Source organism: Chiloscyllium plagiosum, unplaced genomic scaffold, assembly GCF_037043375.1.
Source record: "Chiloscyllium plagiosum isolate Xiang-an unplaced genomic scaffold, Cpla_swu_hap1 HiC_scaffold_17, whole genome shotgun sequence".
Classification (NCBI taxonomy): domain Eukaryota; kingdom Metazoa; phylum Chordata; class Chondrichthyes; order Orectolobiformes; family Hemiscylliidae; genus Chiloscyllium; species Chiloscyllium plagiosum.
Genome location: NW_028270155.1, coordinates 69,666,747 through 69,688,005, shown reverse-complemented (window position 1 = coordinate 69,688,005; position 21,259 = coordinate 69,666,747). Strand labels below are relative to the sequence as shown.

At 38.7% G+C, this 21,259-nt stretch overlaps 1 protein-coding gene across 6 annotated transcripts in view; it reads right to left on the bottom strand.

Annotated features, from left to right (window-relative positions):
• LOC122558634 (anillin-like) overlaps positions 1-21,259 on the bottom strand; it is a 58,862-nt gene that overhangs the window by 2,353 nt on the left and 35,250 nt on the right. For 4 of the 6 annotated variants that reach the window (XM_087996056.1, XM_087996059.1, XM_087996058.1 and 1 more), the window contains 13 exons: positions 21,054-21,195; positions 20,200-20,335; positions 19,117-19,314; positions 16,241-16,367; positions 15,345-15,393; positions 15,200-15,253; positions 12,666-12,701; positions 12,380-12,401; positions 7,293-7,402; positions 3,744-3,797; positions 2,029-2,115; positions 1,710-1,817; positions 335-507 (listed from right to left, as the gene is read on the bottom strand). In XM_087996056.1, the coding sequence (XP_087852182.1) occupies positions 335-507; positions 1,710-1,817; positions 2,029-2,115; positions 3,744-3,797; positions 7,293-7,402; positions 12,380-12,401; positions 12,666-12,701; positions 15,200-15,253; positions 15,345-15,393; positions 16,241-16,367; positions 19,117-19,314; positions 20,200-20,335; positions 21,054-21,195 (1,296 nt within the window). The remainder of the gene's footprint in view (positions 1-334; positions 508-1,709; positions 1,818-2,028; positions 2,116-3,743; positions 3,798-7,292; positions 7,403-12,379; positions 12,402-12,665; positions 12,702-15,199; positions 15,254-15,344; positions 15,394-16,240; positions 16,368-19,116; positions 19,315-20,199; positions 20,336-21,053; positions 21,196-21,259) is intronic. The other 2 variants (XM_043707432.2, XM_087996057.1) reach the window with 2 other exon arrangements.

The window sequence follows — 21,259 nt, the reverse complement described above, 5'->3', positions numbered from 1 at the left end:
ACAGAAAAGGGTTCAGAAAAGATTTACAACAATGTTGCCAGGGTTGAAGGATTTGAGCTTTAGGGAGAGGTTGACTAGGCTAGGGCTATTTTCCCTGGAGTGTTGGAGGATGAGTCGGACTGAAGGATCTGTTTCCATGCTGTACATCTCTGACTCTTACTAATAACCAGATCAATTTAAGGACAGTAACTTGAAAGCGGTCAGAATTTGGAAGAGTTGCACCCTCCTCTACAACCAAGAGAAGTGGGGATAAACAAGCACATCGACACACTGTAAATGAAGCTTAATCCACATTTTCAAATCTATTTGAAAGTAACAGATTAATGAGACTTACTTGGTAAAGCACATTTTGTTTCTACACTGAACAACAAGTGTGTCAGAATCTGATTCCTTCTGTGGCCGTACTGTAATCAGCTCAAATGTTTTGGGCCGGGAACAGAACTCCCGGCTGGCAGGTTCAACCTTGTCTTTACTGCAGCTGGCCAAGTCAATATACCCAATAGGTTTCTGAACAAAGAAATGAGTTAGTGCATTAACACTAGTTTTGAAAGTGGTCAGAACCTAGTCACCACCAGGCAACTGTCCTTCAATAGTATTTTAGACAAAGTTTTAGTGAAAAGATAAATATTGTACCATTTGTAGGTTTTCTCTAAATGCAAATGTCTTGACAAGCACTAGCACTTACAATTATGGACAATGTATAGGAAACGTCACCGACATCTTTCATTAACAGAAGATGTAGAAAATCACAAATCAATTCCTTAGAAAGGTGTAGCATTCGTTCATATCAGAGGGAACCAATCATTAGTGTTAACAACTCATTTGATGCAATAAATGAACTCACTCTTCACAGATGTTGCTAGACCAACTGAGTATTTCTTGTTTCCATTCCAAATTTCCAAAATCTGCACAATTTTGCTTCTAACAATCTACAATTACCCTTGGGGTCAGTGGACTTGAGATTTAAATCTGCTGGGAATCCTGTCTGGATCACTTCCCATCCAACTAGTTTGGAATATACAGATATGAAGAGGAGACCACGCTGTAAAACAACTACCTCCATGGTTGGATGTAAAGATTGTCATGGAGTGTGTGTTAAGAATTTCAAAATAGACAAGTTATTGTGCAGTTCTAGTACTTTGACTGTAACCTTTGCTAAGGTGCAGCTCAAAGTCTTAGGATATGGAGAATGCCATTTAGGTCTGGGATAAGGAAATATTTCTTCACTCAAAAAGGTAGTGAACCTGTGAAATTCTGTCGCAATAAGTTGTAAAGGTCAAGTCACTGAATTTGTTCAAGAAAGAGCAAGATAACATTTAGATTTGAAAAAGCATCAAGGGATGTGGACAGGAAGCAGGAATATGGCATTGATATAAAACAATTGAATTGAATGGTGGAGCAGGCTTGAAGGGTCAAATGACCTACTCCTGCTTCTAGTTTCCATGTTAACTCGAGTATAGATAAGACTAAAATTCAAATTAGAATCTTAGCCACAACATTTAAATTTTGTCTGCAGGTTTTAACAGACAGATTCAACTAGCTTGATAAAAGCTGATGTGAGTAAACCAGGAACCCACATATTAAGTGTTAGCTTTTAGCAGAACATAATTTTTTTTAATACATAAACTTGTAATTGGCTACAAAAGTTTAGCAAAAATGTCCATTTGTATAATGAAGTCAAATCGTGAAATTGCATATTGTTAATTCACCTTGTGCTTCTCTTCGTTGGGATAGGTCCAATAGGAAAGGATATTGCCAGACAATACAAACCAGCGACGGTGCCATGCACCAAATCCACTCACATCCTCAAACATAGTCTGCAAAAACAGAACCAGAATTCTTAACCTTGCCAGAATATTGAGGTCAAATAGAAAGTTTTTGAAAACCTATTTATGTACATTAGTACAAGTGCTTGGCCAACAATGCAACTAAATTGTGCAAGTTCTGTGCACAAATGATATGCACGAGGAAGATAATTATCACACCATTGGTTCTTAGCGATGAATTATATGACAAAAGGACAAATACCAAGAATCCTGAATGCTGAGCCGAGGAGTGAAAATGGCACTGGAGTTTCAGATAGATGGCACCTTCAAGAGGAGACAGGAAAGGAACCTAAAGTTGGTCAAAAAGAAAATGCATTAATACTACCAAGGAAATAATTTCACAGGAGAAGTTCCAGATACTAGGCCAATAATAATGAAACTTTATTCTAGTAAACCAGATGTGATAGTTCTAAATGCAGAGCAGGGATTTGAATTGGCAAAAAACTTAAAAATTTGTAAAGCTTATCCCCATGAGCACCAAGAATTAGAAAGCCCATAGATAATTTAAGATGTGCCTGCAGCAAGCACTTCTACACTACAAGTTTGTTATAATGTTAAGCACTAACAGGCAGAACCATGCAAAGAGCAAGCCAAAAGTTAAAGTCAGCGAGCCTTATGCATCAACTAATTAAACTACATGAAGCTGTAGTTTGGACTAGAGAATATGGTTGTGTGGAACACATACCAAACTTCAAAATGCAATCACATCAATTTAATGTAGATGATTGGGAGTTGGGGGGCCAAGTGTAGCATGTCTAAGTTTGCAGGTGACATTAAGATGAGTGGCAGAGGAAAGTGTGCAGAGGACTGAAATTTTGCAGAAAAACATATTTTAAGTGAGTGGGCAATGGTCTGGCAGATGGAGTACAATGTTAATGTGAAGTCATCCATTTTGGTAGGAGTACCAGAAAACAAAAAAAAAGACGACTTGAATGGTAAAAGGTTGCAGCATGCTGCTATGCAGAGGAACCTGGGTGTCCTTGTGCATGAATCACAGAGAATTGGTCTGCAGGTACAACAGGTAATTGGAAGGACAAAAATTGTATTTGCCTTCCTTTGCTAAAAAGGATTGAGCTTAAAAGCAGGGAGGTTATGTTGCTCCTATACAGGATGCTGTTGAGGCCACACCTGGAGTAGTGTGCGCAGATTTGGTCTCCTTACTTGAGAAAGGATGTACTGGCACTGGAGGGGGTGCTGAGGAGGTTCACTAGGTTGATTCGAGTTGAGGGGGTTGACTTATGATGAGAGACTGAATAGACTGGGATTATATTCATTGGAATTTAGAAGAATTGGAGGGGTGGGGTTAGAATCTTATAGAAAAGATATAAAATTATGAAGGGAATAGACAAGATAGGCAGAGAGGATTTTTCCACTGGCAGGTGAAACTAGGACAAGAGTGCATTGCTTCAAAATTAGGGGGAGCAGATTTAGGACTGAACTCGGAAGGAAAGTCTTCACCCAGAGGGTCGTAAATTTATGGAATTCTTTGCCCAGGGAAGTAATTGATGCTACTTCAGTAATGTTTTACAGCTCAGGTCAATATTTTATTGAACAAAGAATGAATTAAGGATTACTGCAAGAGCACAGTTAAATGGAGCCAAGGCCATGAAAACATCAGCCATTATCTTATTGAAATAACAGAGCAGGTTCTAAGGGTCAGATGGCCTATACCTGCTCCTAGTTTTTGCGTTCTTATGTAAACACGTAACAACATGAAAAGTTCTGCAAACTTTTGACTGGTTTAACCACCATTGCAGTACTTGTTTGAATCAATCCCTGGAGTAAAGATTTCTTCACTCTTAAAGAAATAATGTAACTCAAGAGCATCCATTTCCAACTGGACATTGCAGAAGTACTGTTTTCTAGTTCCAAACTAAAGCTGAGAAATGATTTAGTTTTATAGTTAACTATATAAACCTTGTCCTGAAATTCATCTCCAAGTAGTTGCCTGACTTTTCCATCAAACTTCATCTACAGTAAAAACAACAAGTTAAAATTAATACATATTTAAGTTTAAGTATTAAAATAACGGAGTCTGGAAACTTCATTGATCGACCTACAACTCAAAAAAAATTGTTGTGCGATTAGGCTGAGCAGTGGGTATTGAAGCTAATTGCCTATGCTTCCAAGATGAACAGTGGCCTATGGACAGGGGTCATTTTCACCAGGAACAAAGCAATTGTAGGACCAAAATTTCACTTTTATTAAAATGTTTCATTTTTTTCATGTGCTCAGAACATTGTTAGCTTCCAATTCTAAATTTGTTAGTTAAATTCCATAAATTGGATCATGTTCAGAAAATGGGAATACTGAACAAATTTAAACCGCTTATGAATCCTGCTTAATTAGTGCTTTCTAAGTCCAAATTCACACTGTACCATGCATGAAACTACTTACCTTGTTCAACACAATCTCCTTTATACAAATATCAGGAACGTGTGGGTTAGGTGCATTAGTCAGGGGTAAATATAGAGTAATGGCTCTGGGTGGGTTACTCTTCAGAGTGTTAATGTGGACTTACTGTGCCAAATTGGCCTGTTTCCACACTGTAGGGATATGATTATAGATGTGGAGCACAAAAAACCTGAACATTCAGGTGAAACATAGTTATTTCAAAATACTCAATTTCTTGGGAATAAAGTCAACAGTGAAGTCTCAAAAATGTCAAAAAGAGTATTTTATGCAGCCTAAATGCGATTCAAGAACATACTCCTGGCAATCCCCATAATCTATGGTTTCATTCAATTACTTTAATCCAAAAATGACCAAGATTTCAAGCAGTCAAACAACTCAGTATGAGCAGTGGTGTTTAATCACTGCGTTGGCATTTTATAAAGACTGCACTTAAAATGCTGTACTACAAAAACCATAATTCCACCACAAAAAGGTATAGGTACACATCCATCAAAACATTTGCAAAAATGCCAGTTACCTGTTCATTACTGTATTCTGTTTACTGAAGAGGAAATTGCAGCTGACACTTGTTCACAAGGTGGCACAAGTAACAAGTGTTGGGAGTTCACAAACCTAGTGCCATTCTTTGAATGAATATTTCACAATATTCAATTAGATTACTGTGCCCTCAGTACAATAAGTGCATTGTATCTTCAAGACCCTCATTACCTTCCTCTACCTCAACAGTCCAGTTCACTATTCAAAAGTCCAAAGAATTCAACATTAAAATGAAGTGAGAACAGAAAAAAATCGGCAAAGTCCATTTCACAGAAGTCACCTCATAAATCATGAGAAGGTTTGAGAGAATATCTCCTTTTGCAGGAAAGCACATAGATTAAACAAGTGTAGCCGCACCAATTGTGGCTGCAATTTCATTGCATGTTTTGTCACTCAATCTTTGTATTGAACTCACTCTCCCGCCTGGTCTAATATCCCTCGATTCTCTGCAACACCAAATCTGCACGTTAGCCTTCAATTTACCCAAAAATGGAGCAATGAAATCCTTTGGGGTTAAAAGTTGTGCCCCACATTTTAGACTCCATAGCCATGAGACAGCTTCTGTGTATCAAGCCCAATTCAGAAATTGTTCTTCTGAACTCCAGAGAGCACAGGAGAAGAGTGCAGACTAGGCCCTACCTGAGTTTGAAAAGATGAGTAAGAAACAAAAATAAACTGAAATACTGGAGAAGAAAATGATAAAGGGAGTAGCAGGGAGGATCAGAATAAGGGAGAAAGTAAAAAAAAAGTATCAAACAGGGTTATTGTGAAATTATGTGAATCTATGTGAATCCACATAATGTGAGAAATAAGATTGAGGAGCTGAGTGTATAGATAGGCACAATGAAACAATAGCGAGTTTTGAGAAGATTTGTAGCTCAGGTTGAGCTACAAGGAAATAATGATGTTGTGGTGATAATGGAAACCTGGCTCAGAGAGAGGCAGGAGCGGGACCTGGATACAAGGTGGTCAGAGAAAAAGCAAAGGACAAAAAAAGGAAAGGGAGGGGGTAACGGATTAAGGAGAATATTGCTATGCTGGAAAGAGATGTCCCAGAAGGGTTCAAGAACAGAAATCAATTGGGTCAAAGCCAAGGAACAAAAATGACGCAATTACATTTCTTGGTGTAGTCTTTAGATTTAAAATAGTGGGGGGAAAAAACATAGCATAGCAATCTTGCAATTTATAGAGGTGCAAAAATTTTTGGGAACTTGACTTTCTAAATACAGACTGGGTAGTAGTCCAATAAAAAGGAGCTCAATGATTACTAGACCAATGATTCTAAATTTGAGTCAGGTCCAAAGGTAGGCAGAAAAATCATAACTGAACAATGGGCTGCATTTAGAGGTTTGTGCTTTTTAGATAGTCAACAGATATTTCCACAAAGGGGAAAAGGTAGACAAACAAATCCTGAACTCGCTGGATGTAGATTAGAAAAAAAGAGCACTCTTGACAGACACCAAAATGTAATGTAACCAACAATCAAGCTAAAATATACACAGCCCAAAAGGAGAATTTTGTACTGAGGCAGGGGCATGGCTTAATTAAAAGCAAATTAATACTCTGAACTGGTCTTTCAGGGAATATGCTGTCAAAGTCATGGTGAAAAAAAAGGAGCAGTAGAGACACAGGGGTTTAAAAATTAATAGAAAGGGGTTATTGGAAAGACTACCTATACTTAAAAGTTGTTAAGGCAGCAGGGCCAGATAAGATTCAAAGGATATGAAGGGAAGAGAGTTGCAAATGCACCTTTTTGTTCCTTAGCTCCAGTCAATTGATTGTTTTTGACCTACTGAATTCACTGCAGTGCATTGATGTTAATTTTCCAGCATAATAGACTCAGGCATGCTGTCAGAGAATTGGGGGAATTGTAACAACAGTCTTGTTTAAAAACGTGATGTAGAAGATAAGTCCAGCAGCTACAAACCAGTCAAATTATCCTGCAGAGTCCAGTAACTTCCATAAAAGGGACAAAACTAATGATCATTTGGAAAACCTGCATTGATTTGTTAGGGCAAATCGTACTCAACTATGGTATCTTTTGAGGAAGGCTAGTCTGGAGAATACTAGATAGAGGTATTCAACCAAAATCAATAGGTAGAAGCTTTTCCTGGTGGAAGGATCAAGAACCAGAGAGGAGGCTTTAGGTAATTGGCAAAAGAAGCCATGGCAGCAAAAAAGGAGAAACCTTTTCACAGTTAGAAAGACACTGCCTGAGAAGATATGGTGGAGACAGTTTCAACTGAGGCATCCAAGAGCATTTGGATCATCTGAAAACAAGAGTGTGCGCGCAGGGTTAGGAGTAGAAAACAAGGGAACTACTCCTTACATAAGCCTGCTCAGATTTGGCACATTAATAGCCTCCTTCTGTGCTGCAACCATTCTGTGGATGAAGGGATTAGAGTTAACTTCAAGTGAAAGCTAAAGTTCACCATTAGTCTGCCACCATATAATCACAAACTTTAGAAGCAATTAGAAAGACTATGAACAATTTATTAAAATTCCAAGACTTACTTTGTCAAGTGGAAACTTGTCTTTTCCCAAGGATGCCAAGGTGATTTTATGTGACCCAACCAATACAAATTTACTGCTGCGTACAGAATTACTAACAGCAGGACTGGCAGCTGCAAAGTATAAAATCAAACATTATTCAAACAATTTGGAACCAAGTGACCAGCCATGATCCAATTTCAAGGTATGACAGACTTATGGGAGTGAATGACTGACTCCCACTCCTCTGCTTATTGCACTTGACAATTTAAGTGGATAACATGGCTTTAGATTGGAGGTCAGGGAAATCACTGTTCATGTAAGTTCAGAACTCAGTCAGGAGGTCAAAGAATTTATTTCATCTTGGGTTATGTTACATTACCATTATAGTTTTTAAAAAGTCCTGTAATACATGTTCTGGCATAGACACCAAGTTCACATCCATCAAGGACTAGGGAATTGGATTGGAGGGACTCCCCATGCAAGAGCACATACATACAAGCAAATTATCAGAAAGCCATAAAGGCCAAGGAAATTTGTTGCATCCATTAAGTCAAAAGACGAACAACATTTTTTTTTAACATTAGTACAATGGGTACATTTTCATTACAGTTAATGGGAATACCAAATTGGTTGTATTTTTTCTAATTTTATTTAAAACACACTAAATTGAAGTATTATACTTATGAAAGCTACAGTGGCACACCCAATTAATACAGCTAAAGATTCACCATGCCAAATTGAATCCCAGCTCAAAACCTCAGTGGAGGTCTACAGCAAAACAAAAGAATCTTGCTTTGCTATATACATTAAAAGACATTGGTGCACAGGATATCATTCCAAAATGTTTATGACACAAACCTTGAGAGCACTGTAAATGGTGAAGAGAACAATGTACAAGATATTAGTTTGATTTGGAGCCTCACAAAGTCATTTGCAGGCACCACACTAAAGCATCTGAAGGTATTGGGCAGGGTGCAGAAAAGATCTAGGAGAATGAAATTATTCATACATGGAACCAGTTATGAACATCGTTTGGGACTCTCTTCCTGGAAGTCAGAAAGGAGCTTTGAAATCCTGAGCTGCCTGGACAGAGAAAACATTTCCCCATAAGGAATTGAAAAGGAGGGGGCACAGATTTAAACTGACTGACAAAAACAGCAGTGACAGAGTCAGAGAGATGTACAGACACTTTGGTCCAACTTGCCCATGCCACTCAGATATATGAAATTTATCTAATCCCATTTGCCAGCAGTTGGCCCATATCCCTCTGAACCCTTCTTATTCACGTACTCATCTAGATGCTTTTTAAAATATTGCAATTGTACCAGCTTCCACCACTTCCTTTGGAGCTCATTCCATAGGTCACTGGCCTCTGCATGAAAAAGTTGACCCTTAGGTGCTTTTTAAAATCTTTCCCCTCCTCATCCTAAATCTATGCCCTTAAGTTCTGGACTTGCCCACCCCAGGGAAAATACTTGGCCTGTTTATCCTATCAATGTCTCTGATGATTTTATAAATCTCAAAGATCACCCCTCAGCTACCAATGCTCCAGGGCAAACAGCCCCAGCCTGTTCAACCTGCCCTGACAGCCCAAACTCCAACCCTGGCAATATTCTTGTAAATAGTTTCTGAACCTTTTCAATTTTCTCCTATAGGAGGTAGACCAGAATTACATGCAATATTCCAACAATAGTCTAACCAATGTCCTATATAATTGCAACATGACCGCTCAACTCAATGCTCTGACCATTAAAGAAAAGCATACCAAACACCTCCTTCACTATCCTATCTGTGACTCTACTTTCAAGGAGCTTTGAACTTGCACTCCAAGGTATTTGTTCAGCAACACTCCCCAGGACCTTACCATTAAAAGGTGTATAAATCCTGCTCCGACCTACCTTTCCAAAAAGCAGCATCTCGCATGTATGTAAATTGAATTCCATCTGCCACTCCTTGGCCCACTGGCCCTTCTGATAAAGATCCCGTTGCACTGAGGTAAACTTCTTCATTGTCCACTACATCTTCAATTTTGGTGTAATCTGCAAACTTACTATGTCTGTGATCACATACAAATCATTTATATAAGTGACCAAAAGCAGTGCACCCAGGACCGATCATTGTGGTACACCAGACAGGTCTCCAGTCAGAAAAGCAACTCTTCACCACCACCCTCTGTCTTCTACCTTCGAACCAGTTCTCCCTGTATTCCATGAGAAATAACATTGCTAACCAGTCTCTCACAGGGAAGCTTGTCAAATGCCTTACTAAAGTCCATATAGATCTCATTCACCACTCTGTCCTCATCGATCCTCTTTGTTACTTCAATCAAGTTTGAGAGACATGATTTCCCACGCACAAAGCCATGTTGACAATTTCTAATCAGTCCATACCAATCCAAATCCATGTAAATCCGGACCTTCAGGATTCCCTTCAACAACCTGCCCATCAACGTCTGGCTCACCAGTCTATAGTTCCCTGGCTTTCCCTTACCACCCTTCTTAAATAGTGGCACCACTTTAGCCAACCTCCAGTCTTTTTTGCAAGGTTTGTAGCTCAGGTTGAGGTTTAGTGTGTAGGTTTGCTCGCTGAGCTGTAGGTTTGATATCCAGACATTTCATTACCTGGCTAGGTAACATCAGTGGCGATCTCCAGGTGAAGCGAAGTTGTTGTCTCCTGCTTTCTATTTATATGTTTGTCCTGGACGGGGTCCCTGGGGTTTGTGGCGATGTCATTTCCTGTTCGTTTTCTGAGGGTTTGATAGATGGTATCTTGATCTATGTGTTTGTTTATGGTGTTGTGGTTGGAGTGCCAGGCCTCTAGGAATTCTCTGGCATGTCTTTGCTTAGCCTGTCCCAGTCGAAATGGTGTTTTTTCTCATCTGTGTGTAGGGCTACGAGGGAGAGAGGGTCGTGCCTTTTTGTGGCTAGCTGGTGTTCGTGTATCCTGGTGGCTAACTTTCTTCCTGTTTGTCTTACGTAGTGTTTCTGGCAGTCCTTGCATGGAATTTTGTAGATGACGTTGGTTTTGTCCATGGGTTGTACTGGGTCTTTTAAGTTTAAGTTTGTTAGTTTTTGTTTGAGAGTGTTGGTGGGTTTGTGCGCTACTAGGATTCCGAGAGGTCTTAGTAGTCTGGCTGTCATTTCTGAAACTTCTTTGATGTATGGTAAGGTGGTTAGGGTTTCTGGCTGTGTTTGATCTGCTTGTCGTGGTTTGTTCTTGAGGAATCTGCACACTCTATTTTTTGAGTATTCGTTCTTCTCGAATACATTGTATAGGTGGTCCTCCTCGGTTTTCCGAAGTTCGTCTGTGCTGCAGTGTGATGTGGCTCGTTGGAATAGTGTTCTGATACAGCTTGGTTTGTGTGTGTTGGGATGGTTGCTGGTGTATTTAAGTATTTGGTCAGTGTTTGTCAGTTTTCTGTATACGCAGGTTTGTAGTTTTCCGTTGTCCTTTCTTTCGACTGTGACCTCCAGGAATGGGAGTTTGTTGTCAGTTTCTTCCTCCTTGGTGAACTTTATGCCTGAGGGTGTTGTTGATGATGTTAAAGGTCTCTTCGATCTTGTTTTGTTTTGTGATGACAAAGGTGTCATCTACGTAGCGGACCCAGATTTTTGGTTTGATGGTTGGTCAGGCTGTTTGTTCTAGTCATTGCATTACCGCTTCTGCTATGAATCCTGATAGCGGAGATCCCATGGGTGTGCCGTTGGTTTGTTTGTAGATTATGTTGTTGAAGGTGAAGTGGGTGGTGAGGTACAGGTCCACTAGCTTCATGATGTTTTCGTTGGTTGCCATCACTATTTTAAAACTAATATAATTATGATCACTGGCCCCCAAAGTGCTCCCACCACCTTAGTCACTTGCCCTGCCTCATTTCCCAAGAGAAGGTCAAGTTTTGCACCTTCTCTAGTAGGTACATCTACATCAGAATATTTTGTACACACTTAAATTCCTCTCCATCTAAACACTTAACACTATGGCAGTGCCAATCTATGTTTGGAAAGTTAAAATCCTCTACCATAACCACCCTATTGTTCTTACAAATAACAGATGTTCTTACAAATTGGTTTCTCAATTTCGTACTGACTATTGAGGGGTTTATAATACAATCCCAATAACGTGATCATCCCTTTCTTAATTCCCAGTTCCACTTAAATAACTTCTCCGGAAATATGCTCATGAACGTCCTCCAGAAGTAGGCCAACATGAGAAAAACTTCTTTCAGAGTAGTTCAGGTTTAAATGGACTGACCAAATGTGGAGAAGACAAATTCAATCAAGGCATAAAGGGAATTAGACTTATTTTATAGGAACAAATGTGCAAGGTTATAACAGAAAGCAGAAAAATGGCAGTGAATTATTCACAAGTTGAGAACTGCCCCTTTCATGTGCGTGCTAAGTTTGGATTTGAATAGATATGTATTCTAAGTTTGTGAGAAGATTTGTAGCTCGGGTGCTCGTTGTTGTGGTTGTGTTCCCCGAGCTGGGAATTTGTATTGCAGACGTTTCACCCCCTATCTAGGTGACATCCTCGGTGCTTGGGAGCCTCCTGTGAAGCGCTTCTGTGATCTTTCCTACGGCATTTATAGTGATTTGTACCTGCCGCTTCCGGTTGTCGGTTCCAGCTGTCCGCTGCAGTGGTCGGTATATTGGGTCCAGATCAATGTGCTTATTGATTGAATCTGATAAGCACATACCAGATTCAATCAATAAGCACATTGATCTGGACCCAATATACCAACCACTGCAACGGACAGCTGGAACTGACAACCGGAAGCAGCAGATTCAAACCACTACAAATGCCGGAGGAAAGATCACAGAAGCGCTTCACAGGAGGCTCCCAAGCACTGAGGATGTCACCAAGACAGGGGACGAAACGTCTACAACACAAATTCCCAGCTTGGCGAACAGAACCACAACAGATAAGTATTCTTGTGTGCAAACCTTACTTGACAATTAGGGTGCCTCTAGAAAGATAACAGCTGTTGTGCAAGAAGTAGCACAAAAGCCACATTCAGCATCTCGTAGTACACTATAAATCATATGCTTGACATTTTTCTTTAAAAAGGGTTCTTGATAAAAAATTGAAAAAGGATGTTTGTATTAACTCACCAGGCGACTGTAGGCTTGATTTCTGAAAAGGGGGGATAAAAAAGAACAAATGATCTATTTTCTTCTCGTATATCCTAAAAACAAAATCTCAATTAGATTCCTGTGCAATCACTCACAAAGCTCCTTTCAATGCATATCATGACATCTCAACCCAATTTAAATATGGCTCTTAAATCAACTGCGAGATTGCTAAACTGGTCTAGGAGCTATTTGACCAAGTACAATTAATAGTGGTAACCTAATATTTGCAGCATTTCAGACCATCGCTTAAAAAGAAAACACTTACAGTAATGGAGTTCAGCAGTTTCTTTGGAGTTATGACCTGTGCAGTAGTACAAAAGTAAGATTAATCCTTCATTGCTTTTAACATACAGATCATTAGCAAGAATAAAAGAAAGTAGGACGCAGGACAAGAGAAATTTGATATCACTGCAGCCGCGTATTTTCATTAAAGTATTGCTTTATAGCACAGTTAAAATTTGGATAACTTTCCACCATTCGACGCAGTTGAATTATCCAAAGCAATAAGCCAATGCTTGCTCGTGCTCTCACATGCGCCCCACACATACACACACAATGCATTATTTACTTTTTTATTGTTGTATTAAAAAAGTTAAATTTTATAACTATATTTTTTATTTATTCCCCATTAATGGGGAATAAGTGGATTGTGGTAAAATCCCATACACTGGGTTTGTCTTGTTGTGATGGTGTGGGCAAAGTAGTAGACTTTGGCATCTGACTAAAGAATTGCATTGTTGGTATGAGAACAAAGGCAGAATGGGAAGATAGTTTGCAATTTGAGAAGATTTGTAGTTCAGGTTGTAAGCTTGCTCACTGAGCTGGTAGACTGGTTCTCAAGACATTTTGTTGCCTAGCATGGTGACATCAGTGAGCCTCCAGTGAAGCACTGGTGTTGTGTCCCACTTTCTATTCATGAGTCTTTTAAGGTGGGCGATATCATTTCTGGTTCTTTTTCTCAGAGGCTGGTAAATGGGGTACAAGTCGACGTGTTTATTGATAGAGCTCTGGTTAGAATGCCAGGCCTCCGGGTATTGCCGAGCACGTCTGTTTAGCCTGTCCTAGGAAGGATGTGTTGTCCCATTCAAAGTGGTGTCCTTCATCTGTACGAAAGGATTCTAGTGGTAGCTGGTCATGTCTTTTGGTGATAGTTTCCTGCCTGTCTGATGTAGTGTTTGTTACAGTCCTTGCATGGCATTTTGTAAATGACATCTATTTTGCTGGTTGTTGGTAGAGTCCTTTAGGTTCATCAGTAGCTGTTTCGATGTTGGTAGGTTTGTGAGCTACCTTGATGCCATCTGGTTGTCATCTCAGATGTCTTTGATGTATGGTAACGTAGCTAGAATCTCTGGCCACCCACGTGATCATCAATAATCAGGATTCTTAGAAGCACATATGCAATGACTAAGAACAAACAGCCCTGCCCACGATCCAACCCAAGCTTTGGGTCCACTATGTGGATGATACTTTTATCATGAAATGGAACAAAATTAGAGGAAACCTACATTATCACTAACACCCTTACTGGCACAAGTTTCACTAAAGAGGAAGAGAACAGACTCCCCTTCCTAGATGTGACAGTGGAATGGAATAGTCATTGGAGAACTGCAGACCAGCATCTACAGGAAAGCAACGCAGACCAGATACTTAACTACAGGAGCAACCATCCGAACACCCACAAACAGACCTCATCAGGACATAATTTAAAACAGGCCTCACACAGGAACTAAGAGCAGAAGGAAAATGCCTATGCAGCATATTAAAGAACAACTGGTAACCAATGAATATAGTCCGCTGATTCTTAAACAACAAACCAAGCAAGATGACAATATGCCCAGAGACTCTAGCCACATTATCATATGTCAAAGACATTGGCGATGACTACCAGACTACTCTAACCTAAAAGGACCCTATACCAACAGCTAGAAAAACTATTTACAAAATACCCTGCAAGGACAGCAACAAACACTACATTGGACAGATGGGGCAGGAAGCTAGCCATCAGGATACATGAGCCATGAAAAGCTCTTGGTGTTAGGGGCATGACAGCATGGTATTGGCTGGAGAGGATTGGCTGACTGGCAGAAAGTAGGTGGGAAAAGGGGTCTTTCAGGATAGCAGCCAGTGACTAGTGGAGTTCCGTAGGGGTCAGCATTAGGACTATAGTTACAAATTGTGTAATACGTTAACCATCTGCACAAAGGAATCAAGGGCATTGTTGGCAAGGTTTTTTAAGTTGATGGTAGTTTCCTTCCTGAAAAAAGGATAATGAAGTAGATTCTCCCAATGATTGACAATAGTTTCATGGTCATTAGTTTGCTCATTGCAGAACTTTATTGAGCAAGTTTTGGAGAAGATTTGTAGTTCAGGTTGAGGTTCTGGATGTAGGTTTGCTCGCTGAGCTGGAAGGTTCATTTTTTGAATTCAACTATTTGATTTGAACACAGGTCCCCACAATGTTACCTGGATCTCTGGATTAATATTCTAGCTATAAATACCACTGGGCCATCACTTCCCCTGATGACAGACGACACAAAGATAGGTGGAGGAACAGGAAATGTTGGAGACAAAATTTACAGAAGGGGATGTGGACAGGCCAGCAAAGAAGTGACCGATGATATACTAGAGTTTAGTGATTATAACATTCACCTTTCAACCTCAAGACTTGAAATAGCAAATCCAACAGCAATTGTCAAATAGAAATTAAAGCATAAAGTATTGTGGAAGAAAAATCAAATCAACTGCACACGCAAGTTAGCAGATCAGATTACATGCTTTAAAAGCACATTACCAAATCACCTTAGATCTTGACACTCTCCGCTTCTCAGAGGTGGCTACATTTGCTGTCTGAGCCTGCAAGAACAAAACAAAATTAAACAGTCTGCAATTGTGAAAAGGGAATAGTTTAAAAACAAAACATGAAAGAAGTTGAAGATTAACTTACCAGGCTGTATACTTCCACATCAATTTCAAATTTGTAATGAATATCACGCCTAGAGATTGCAAGATCAAGATCAGTTATATTTTTTATGATTTAGGTTATTTTATTTTGTCTAGCGTACTACTGTGGTTTTAAGGCAAACAGTATCATACAAGGAATCTTTGGCATTTATTTCACTTCCTCTTGACAGGTAAAGCAGGATATTAAACACGAATGGATTCTGGACTTTATACCAGAGAGATTATAAAAAAGGAAACAACTTCAAGTTGTAGAGGACATTAGATATGTCATAGTTGGCATACTATGCCTAGTGCTGTTCACCCTACTGTTGGAAACATACTAAAGTTCTGGAAAGGATACAGCAAAACTGTTAAACAAAAATAAAATCTAACAAGCTATATTTGTGATGCGCTGAAAATATGTAGCAGCCCTACCTCCCATAGCTTCAGGAAAGAACTAAAAAAAGCTTAACATTTTAATGGTGAATAAATATTTACTTTCATAGATCAGTCTGTTACAGTCAGGATATATTCATTAGAAAGATAGCAGGATGTCAAAAGAAGTTGGGAACTGCAGAAGATCTTTATGATAATTTGTTTTCTAGATGTTGCAATTTAGACAGAAACTTAAAATTATCCTTTAGGCAGAGACTTAAAAAATTAGGGTTCAGATCAGAGAGCTCCAGTTAAAAAGTGACATGACAGCTTTGATGGGTCGAACACCTGCTCCCTGTGCAGAAATTGCATCAAACCACGCAGTTCTGATATCTAGGTTGGAAAATGACTTTATTAGATGGCTGCATCATTTATTTAATAGTTTAACAAATGCAATTAGTTGATATTTTCCTAAATTTTGAAATTATTTCCAGAAACAGTAGTCCATAAGAGATGATAACTCACAGTGTGATGGTGGTTGGGAAAGTAATGGTATCACCATGTTGAGCATCTTCTGCTGTTGCTAGTGGAGTCGTCACAATGTTATGTGGACCATATCGGATCATCAGTAAGAAATAGTGACTTGGTTTTCCTGAAGAGAAAGAAAATTCAAGTGAAGGTAAAAGATAATTGACACAAAGTTCCTGATATTTTCAGCTGTGCATCCAACTGTATGGAACATTCCAGCACAATTAATCATTTTTGAAGTAGTTGTTTACATTCCAGATATTATTTGAATGAAAACGTCCCTTCTTGCATTTTTTTTCTAGTACTTAAATTGAAGGACACCAATGTTTGGCAATGAAGGTTTTCCCAGAGTTCAGTTATAGCATATCAATCTCTCTCATACAGATATAGAGTATGACTGAACTCAGCTTCAATCCAAAGAGTACACCTTACCGCAGCATCCGGTGTCTGTAGGAGATTGTCAACTAGTATTTCATTACAGGAAGTTTATTTTGTGGTTGATCATAACCTTGGTCTTAATGCTTAAAATCTAACCCACCATTCTCCAGTTAAAAAATATATTTTATCTAGTATATAATTAGCCAAATCTTTAAATGCTGTCTTATTTCAAGAAAAAGTATTTTGCCTGCTTTGCAGAAGTGAGAGCAAATGTTAACCTAATATAAGATGTCTTTTCCTGGCTGGAACTGAAAGTCTTAATCGTGTATCAGTTCGTATCAACCCTAACTTTAGCTGCTTTGATCTTAATGCTGTAAAACAAACTTAGATTTTTTTCAAATCTTAAACAGTGGGCTCTGACCATCTCGATTTCATTAACTTGATATTTGCTGCCAGCAGAACATTAATGCACTAAACCAAGTACACTAGCATTTATTTCAATCAGGTAACATCTTACAAATGTTAGTGTTTTGACCTCACCAGCTTGAGGAATTATTTCAATTCCTGCACTAAGAATAGTTAACATTACACCAGCATCTACTACAAACTTAGAAACAAAAACATTGATGTAGGCCATCATAAGTTACTGCCCCGTGACAAATCAATAAATACAACAATATTTGATGTTTATGGAAGAAATGCACATAATGAGATTTAAGCGTTGGTCTGGGGCCCAGTCTATTAAACTGTCCTTTTAAAATGGTTGTTATCAAGTTACTTTGGGTAATGACAGCCTAGAATGGGTGCTATGAATTTCTTTTTTAAAATAAATTAGTGTCTAAAATGATATTATAACATCAGTTTATAAAAATAAACTGGTCGTAAATAGCTAGCATAAACTTCAAAAGGGGTGAACATGGTTGACTAAATCTCAGGTTTCTTCCAAGACAGACAGGCATAGAAGATGGGGAAAATGCAGAGCTCACAGTGTACGTAACTTTAGGATATTGAAGCTTCAGATCAGGTATAAATATTCACTGAGGTACAATGTGGGAAAAGATAGTAGATCCCCACCACAACTAAACAAGATGTCAAAGTGTTTAAAATTAGAAGGGATTAGGACATTGATTGAGGGATGAGATAGAAGCAAAATAAGAGGAGCCACCGAATGAAGGAAGGGTCTACAATGAGGAGCCATTGGTACAAAATTGAAATCAGCTTTTGTGGTTGAGGCATAAACAGTGAATATCGGCTGGAGAAGTGGAGGTAGGAATGGCATGAAGCAAAGAGAATAAAAGGATAGTATGGGGTAGAGTAAATATTGTTAGATCATCTTGTTCACATGGAGAGCAAGGAAGAGTTGCAGTTACGACTATTTTTTGTGCATTACAATTGCAGTCTATTTTTAAAAGTGATTAACTTCTGCTTGTTGAAATATATTCAATGGCTTTAGGATGTTTGGTTTATATTTTTCTTAATACAAGCAAAAATTTAAAGGTATGAGTCACACTATTGACTGCACAATTCACTCAGTTTAGAGATATGGGAAAGTAGTTCTGAAAGTTCATTTTTGCGTTTTTGTAATGCAGTGTGCCTTTTCTTGTTTAATTTTTATTTCACTTGAATTTTAATCGGTGATTAGAACTGTGCTGTTACAGGTCATGATGATTCTGACAGCTTGGATGTAGCGGGAAAATAGAAGTTTTAGAAACAGCACACTTGAGTTAGCCAATTAACAAAACAGAAATTACTTTGCAAAAGGATGGGCATTCCATGGGTTTAAGGAAAAGGAAAATGTTTTGAGTTTAAGCTTGAGATAACGTTTACTCTAGCTTTTCTAATAATCAGTGTTTCCATTTTTGATTGCATTTTTTGGATCACTCATTTACTGGAGCTACAGTCAATAGTTTAAAAGTTGAGACAAATGTTGAAGATTACAAACATTATACCTCCATTGGTGCGGACTTTTCCACACAAACGCTGCTGCAAGTGTTATATACAAAATACACCCAACTTTGTTCGTTTCTGGTTACATGTAGAACTTGGTTCAGTTTAGAGCTTAACTCTAACGACTGAGAGGACACTGCTGTTAAAGGGCAGTAGTTTGATGATTGTAGCAATATCTATTGTTTTCAAACTAGGGTGTTTTACCTCTGGGGACAAAGTTGGATTACAAAGGCAAATTTAATCTCACACAACATTTGATCTATACAGTAAATCGAGAATAGTCAACAAACTACGATTGTTTATTCACGGATTTTATTATACAAATTGCCGTCATCTTCAAGCACTGACAAAACAGCAAAACTGTTGTCCACCTAGGAAGTTCTGCATCATTGGTTATAGATCCTAGAGCCCCATCTCTGACGATGCACAACAAATACTTGAACAGGGGAGATCTGTGCCACAACCATGCTCTTGAGCAGCAAAACATCTTTGCTTCATACAGAACCAATTGCCAGTAGAGTAAACAAAGACACTAATAATTTGCCCACCTTGAGCTTCCCCACCTTGATTATGTAGGGCTGAACATACAAATTCAGCTTTCAAAGGAAGGCGGAGCTCAGAGATGGAGATGGCACCTCGACATGGCTCAAGCTCTTTCGTCGACTTTGTTGGCCTGTCCGGGGATCCAGCATTGCCCTCTACTTTCAGAGTGTTGAGTTCAGTCAGCAAAGCAGTACGCTTCTCAGCTTTAAAAATAGAAAAAGGACAAAAATATTTATTGACGGTGCAATACCATGTGAATTTCCACTTAAATGACATTGTATTAATTTCATCTATCATTACAAGTTTAGCCAATTTACATCATTAACAGCAATTTTCATATAACACCTCTAAGTGTAAAATTACTCAAAGTGCTTTATAGGATCATTTTCAAATAAAATTGGTCATGACTGTCAGGTGAATTTTGGAGAGAAACCTGGTCAAGAGAAACCCATTGTTAGAAGTGTGAATCCCCTGCTTCCTGCAAGGGTTCCATTCCAGTTTCTCTGTTCTTATGATGCTACCTTCCATTGGAATGCCTCAGATATCCTCTTTTTCATCAACTGAGGATTCTCCCACATCATGGCTGACACATGGTTGATTGAAAACAATAGGTGTTGGTACAAACTAGGGTCCTTTACCCCTGGAGACAAAGCTGGATTACAAAGGCAAGTTTCAGATAACACAACATTTGACCTGGAGAGTAATCGAGAATAGTAGACGAGCTAACAGCACTGTGGGCTGATCTGCACTATTGACTGCAGAATTTCACTATCACTTTGTCAAGACAATTAGGGACAGGCAACAAACGATGGCCTTGTCGGCAACAGCCATAGTTAATGTGGTGTAAATTGGTAGCATGGACATTGTTTTTTGAATTGATTACCTCAGTCACCAAACAAAAAAAGGTTTGCATCAAAATAGGAGTGATTGACTCAATTTCAGTCACGATCAGGTAGAAGCTTATTATTGCAGGTCATTAAAACATCAAGTCATTCCACCATTGGTTAGTTCCAAACTATGGAGAGTGTAACCCTCCTATAATCACACTTCTGCTAGTGTTGGTTTCCCACTATTCCCTTATTACTCACAAGCAATAAGTAGGTGACGCTCTGCTTCTGCTTCCTCTCGTGAGCCTTTGCCATGCTCTTCATCTGTACAGCAATTTAGTGCCTGGCTGGCCTGATGCATGATGCTATTCAATTTGATAACCTCATCATTAAGTATCTGGAAGATTAAAAGTATAATTTTGCATCTGCTTTTTTTGTGCAAATAGTTTCATACTATAACTGCTATTTTTAAAGAACATGCAAGACTTGTACTTTAAATTGGCTTCTAGTAAGTTTTTAAAATGGACAAGGACTGCTTTAGATACCCAAGAACTCTAAACGTGATGCCAATCAGCTCTCCAGCCTCAAAAGGAACAATTTAAGCAAAGCAGCTTCATTTCTTTACATAGTGAACTGCTGTGAAGACATTTAAAGCACTTAAAAACTACTTTCACTGTCCAGATTTGTTGTCCTTTCTGTAAGGAATTTGAAATTGTTTTTTCCATTGCTCTCATTACCAGTCTTTGAATCAGATTGAACAGGACCAGTAGTCCTGAACCAAAGGTTCCAGTTGCCTCATTGCCCTTTTAATCAAATTATAACAGAAGCTGAGCTCAATGTGGCAGTAAAGTCTAATTATTGGTACTCCAACAGGGTGCAGCACAATGTCTCACCATCTAAATGCCTTACTTAGGATAGTGATACTAACAGCAATATTCAAAATGTCAGAAAAAGATTTTCCTGGTTTCCAATATTTTACCTTTGATATTCTTAATTAATGAAGTAAAACTGAAAACATTTGCAATAAAAGTTCATTAAAAAAACTCATCTTTTAAAAATTTTCCTACATTTTACAAAACCTTTGGAAACACAAGTTTTAATAGCTTGCTCCACACCTTTACTTTCTCTTTTGTGGTCACTTGCTGTGCTGCCAACCAAGATCCTTCTACTGATTTTTGCTTATCAGCTTTATCGGCTCCTTCATTTTTCTTTCCTTGCAGCCGAGCACTACGCCGTTGAGTTCGATACAAGTCAATACTGAAGAGAAAAAAGGTTCACTCAGGTTCGGATGGTTTCAGTACTTAGATATATGTACAGAAAG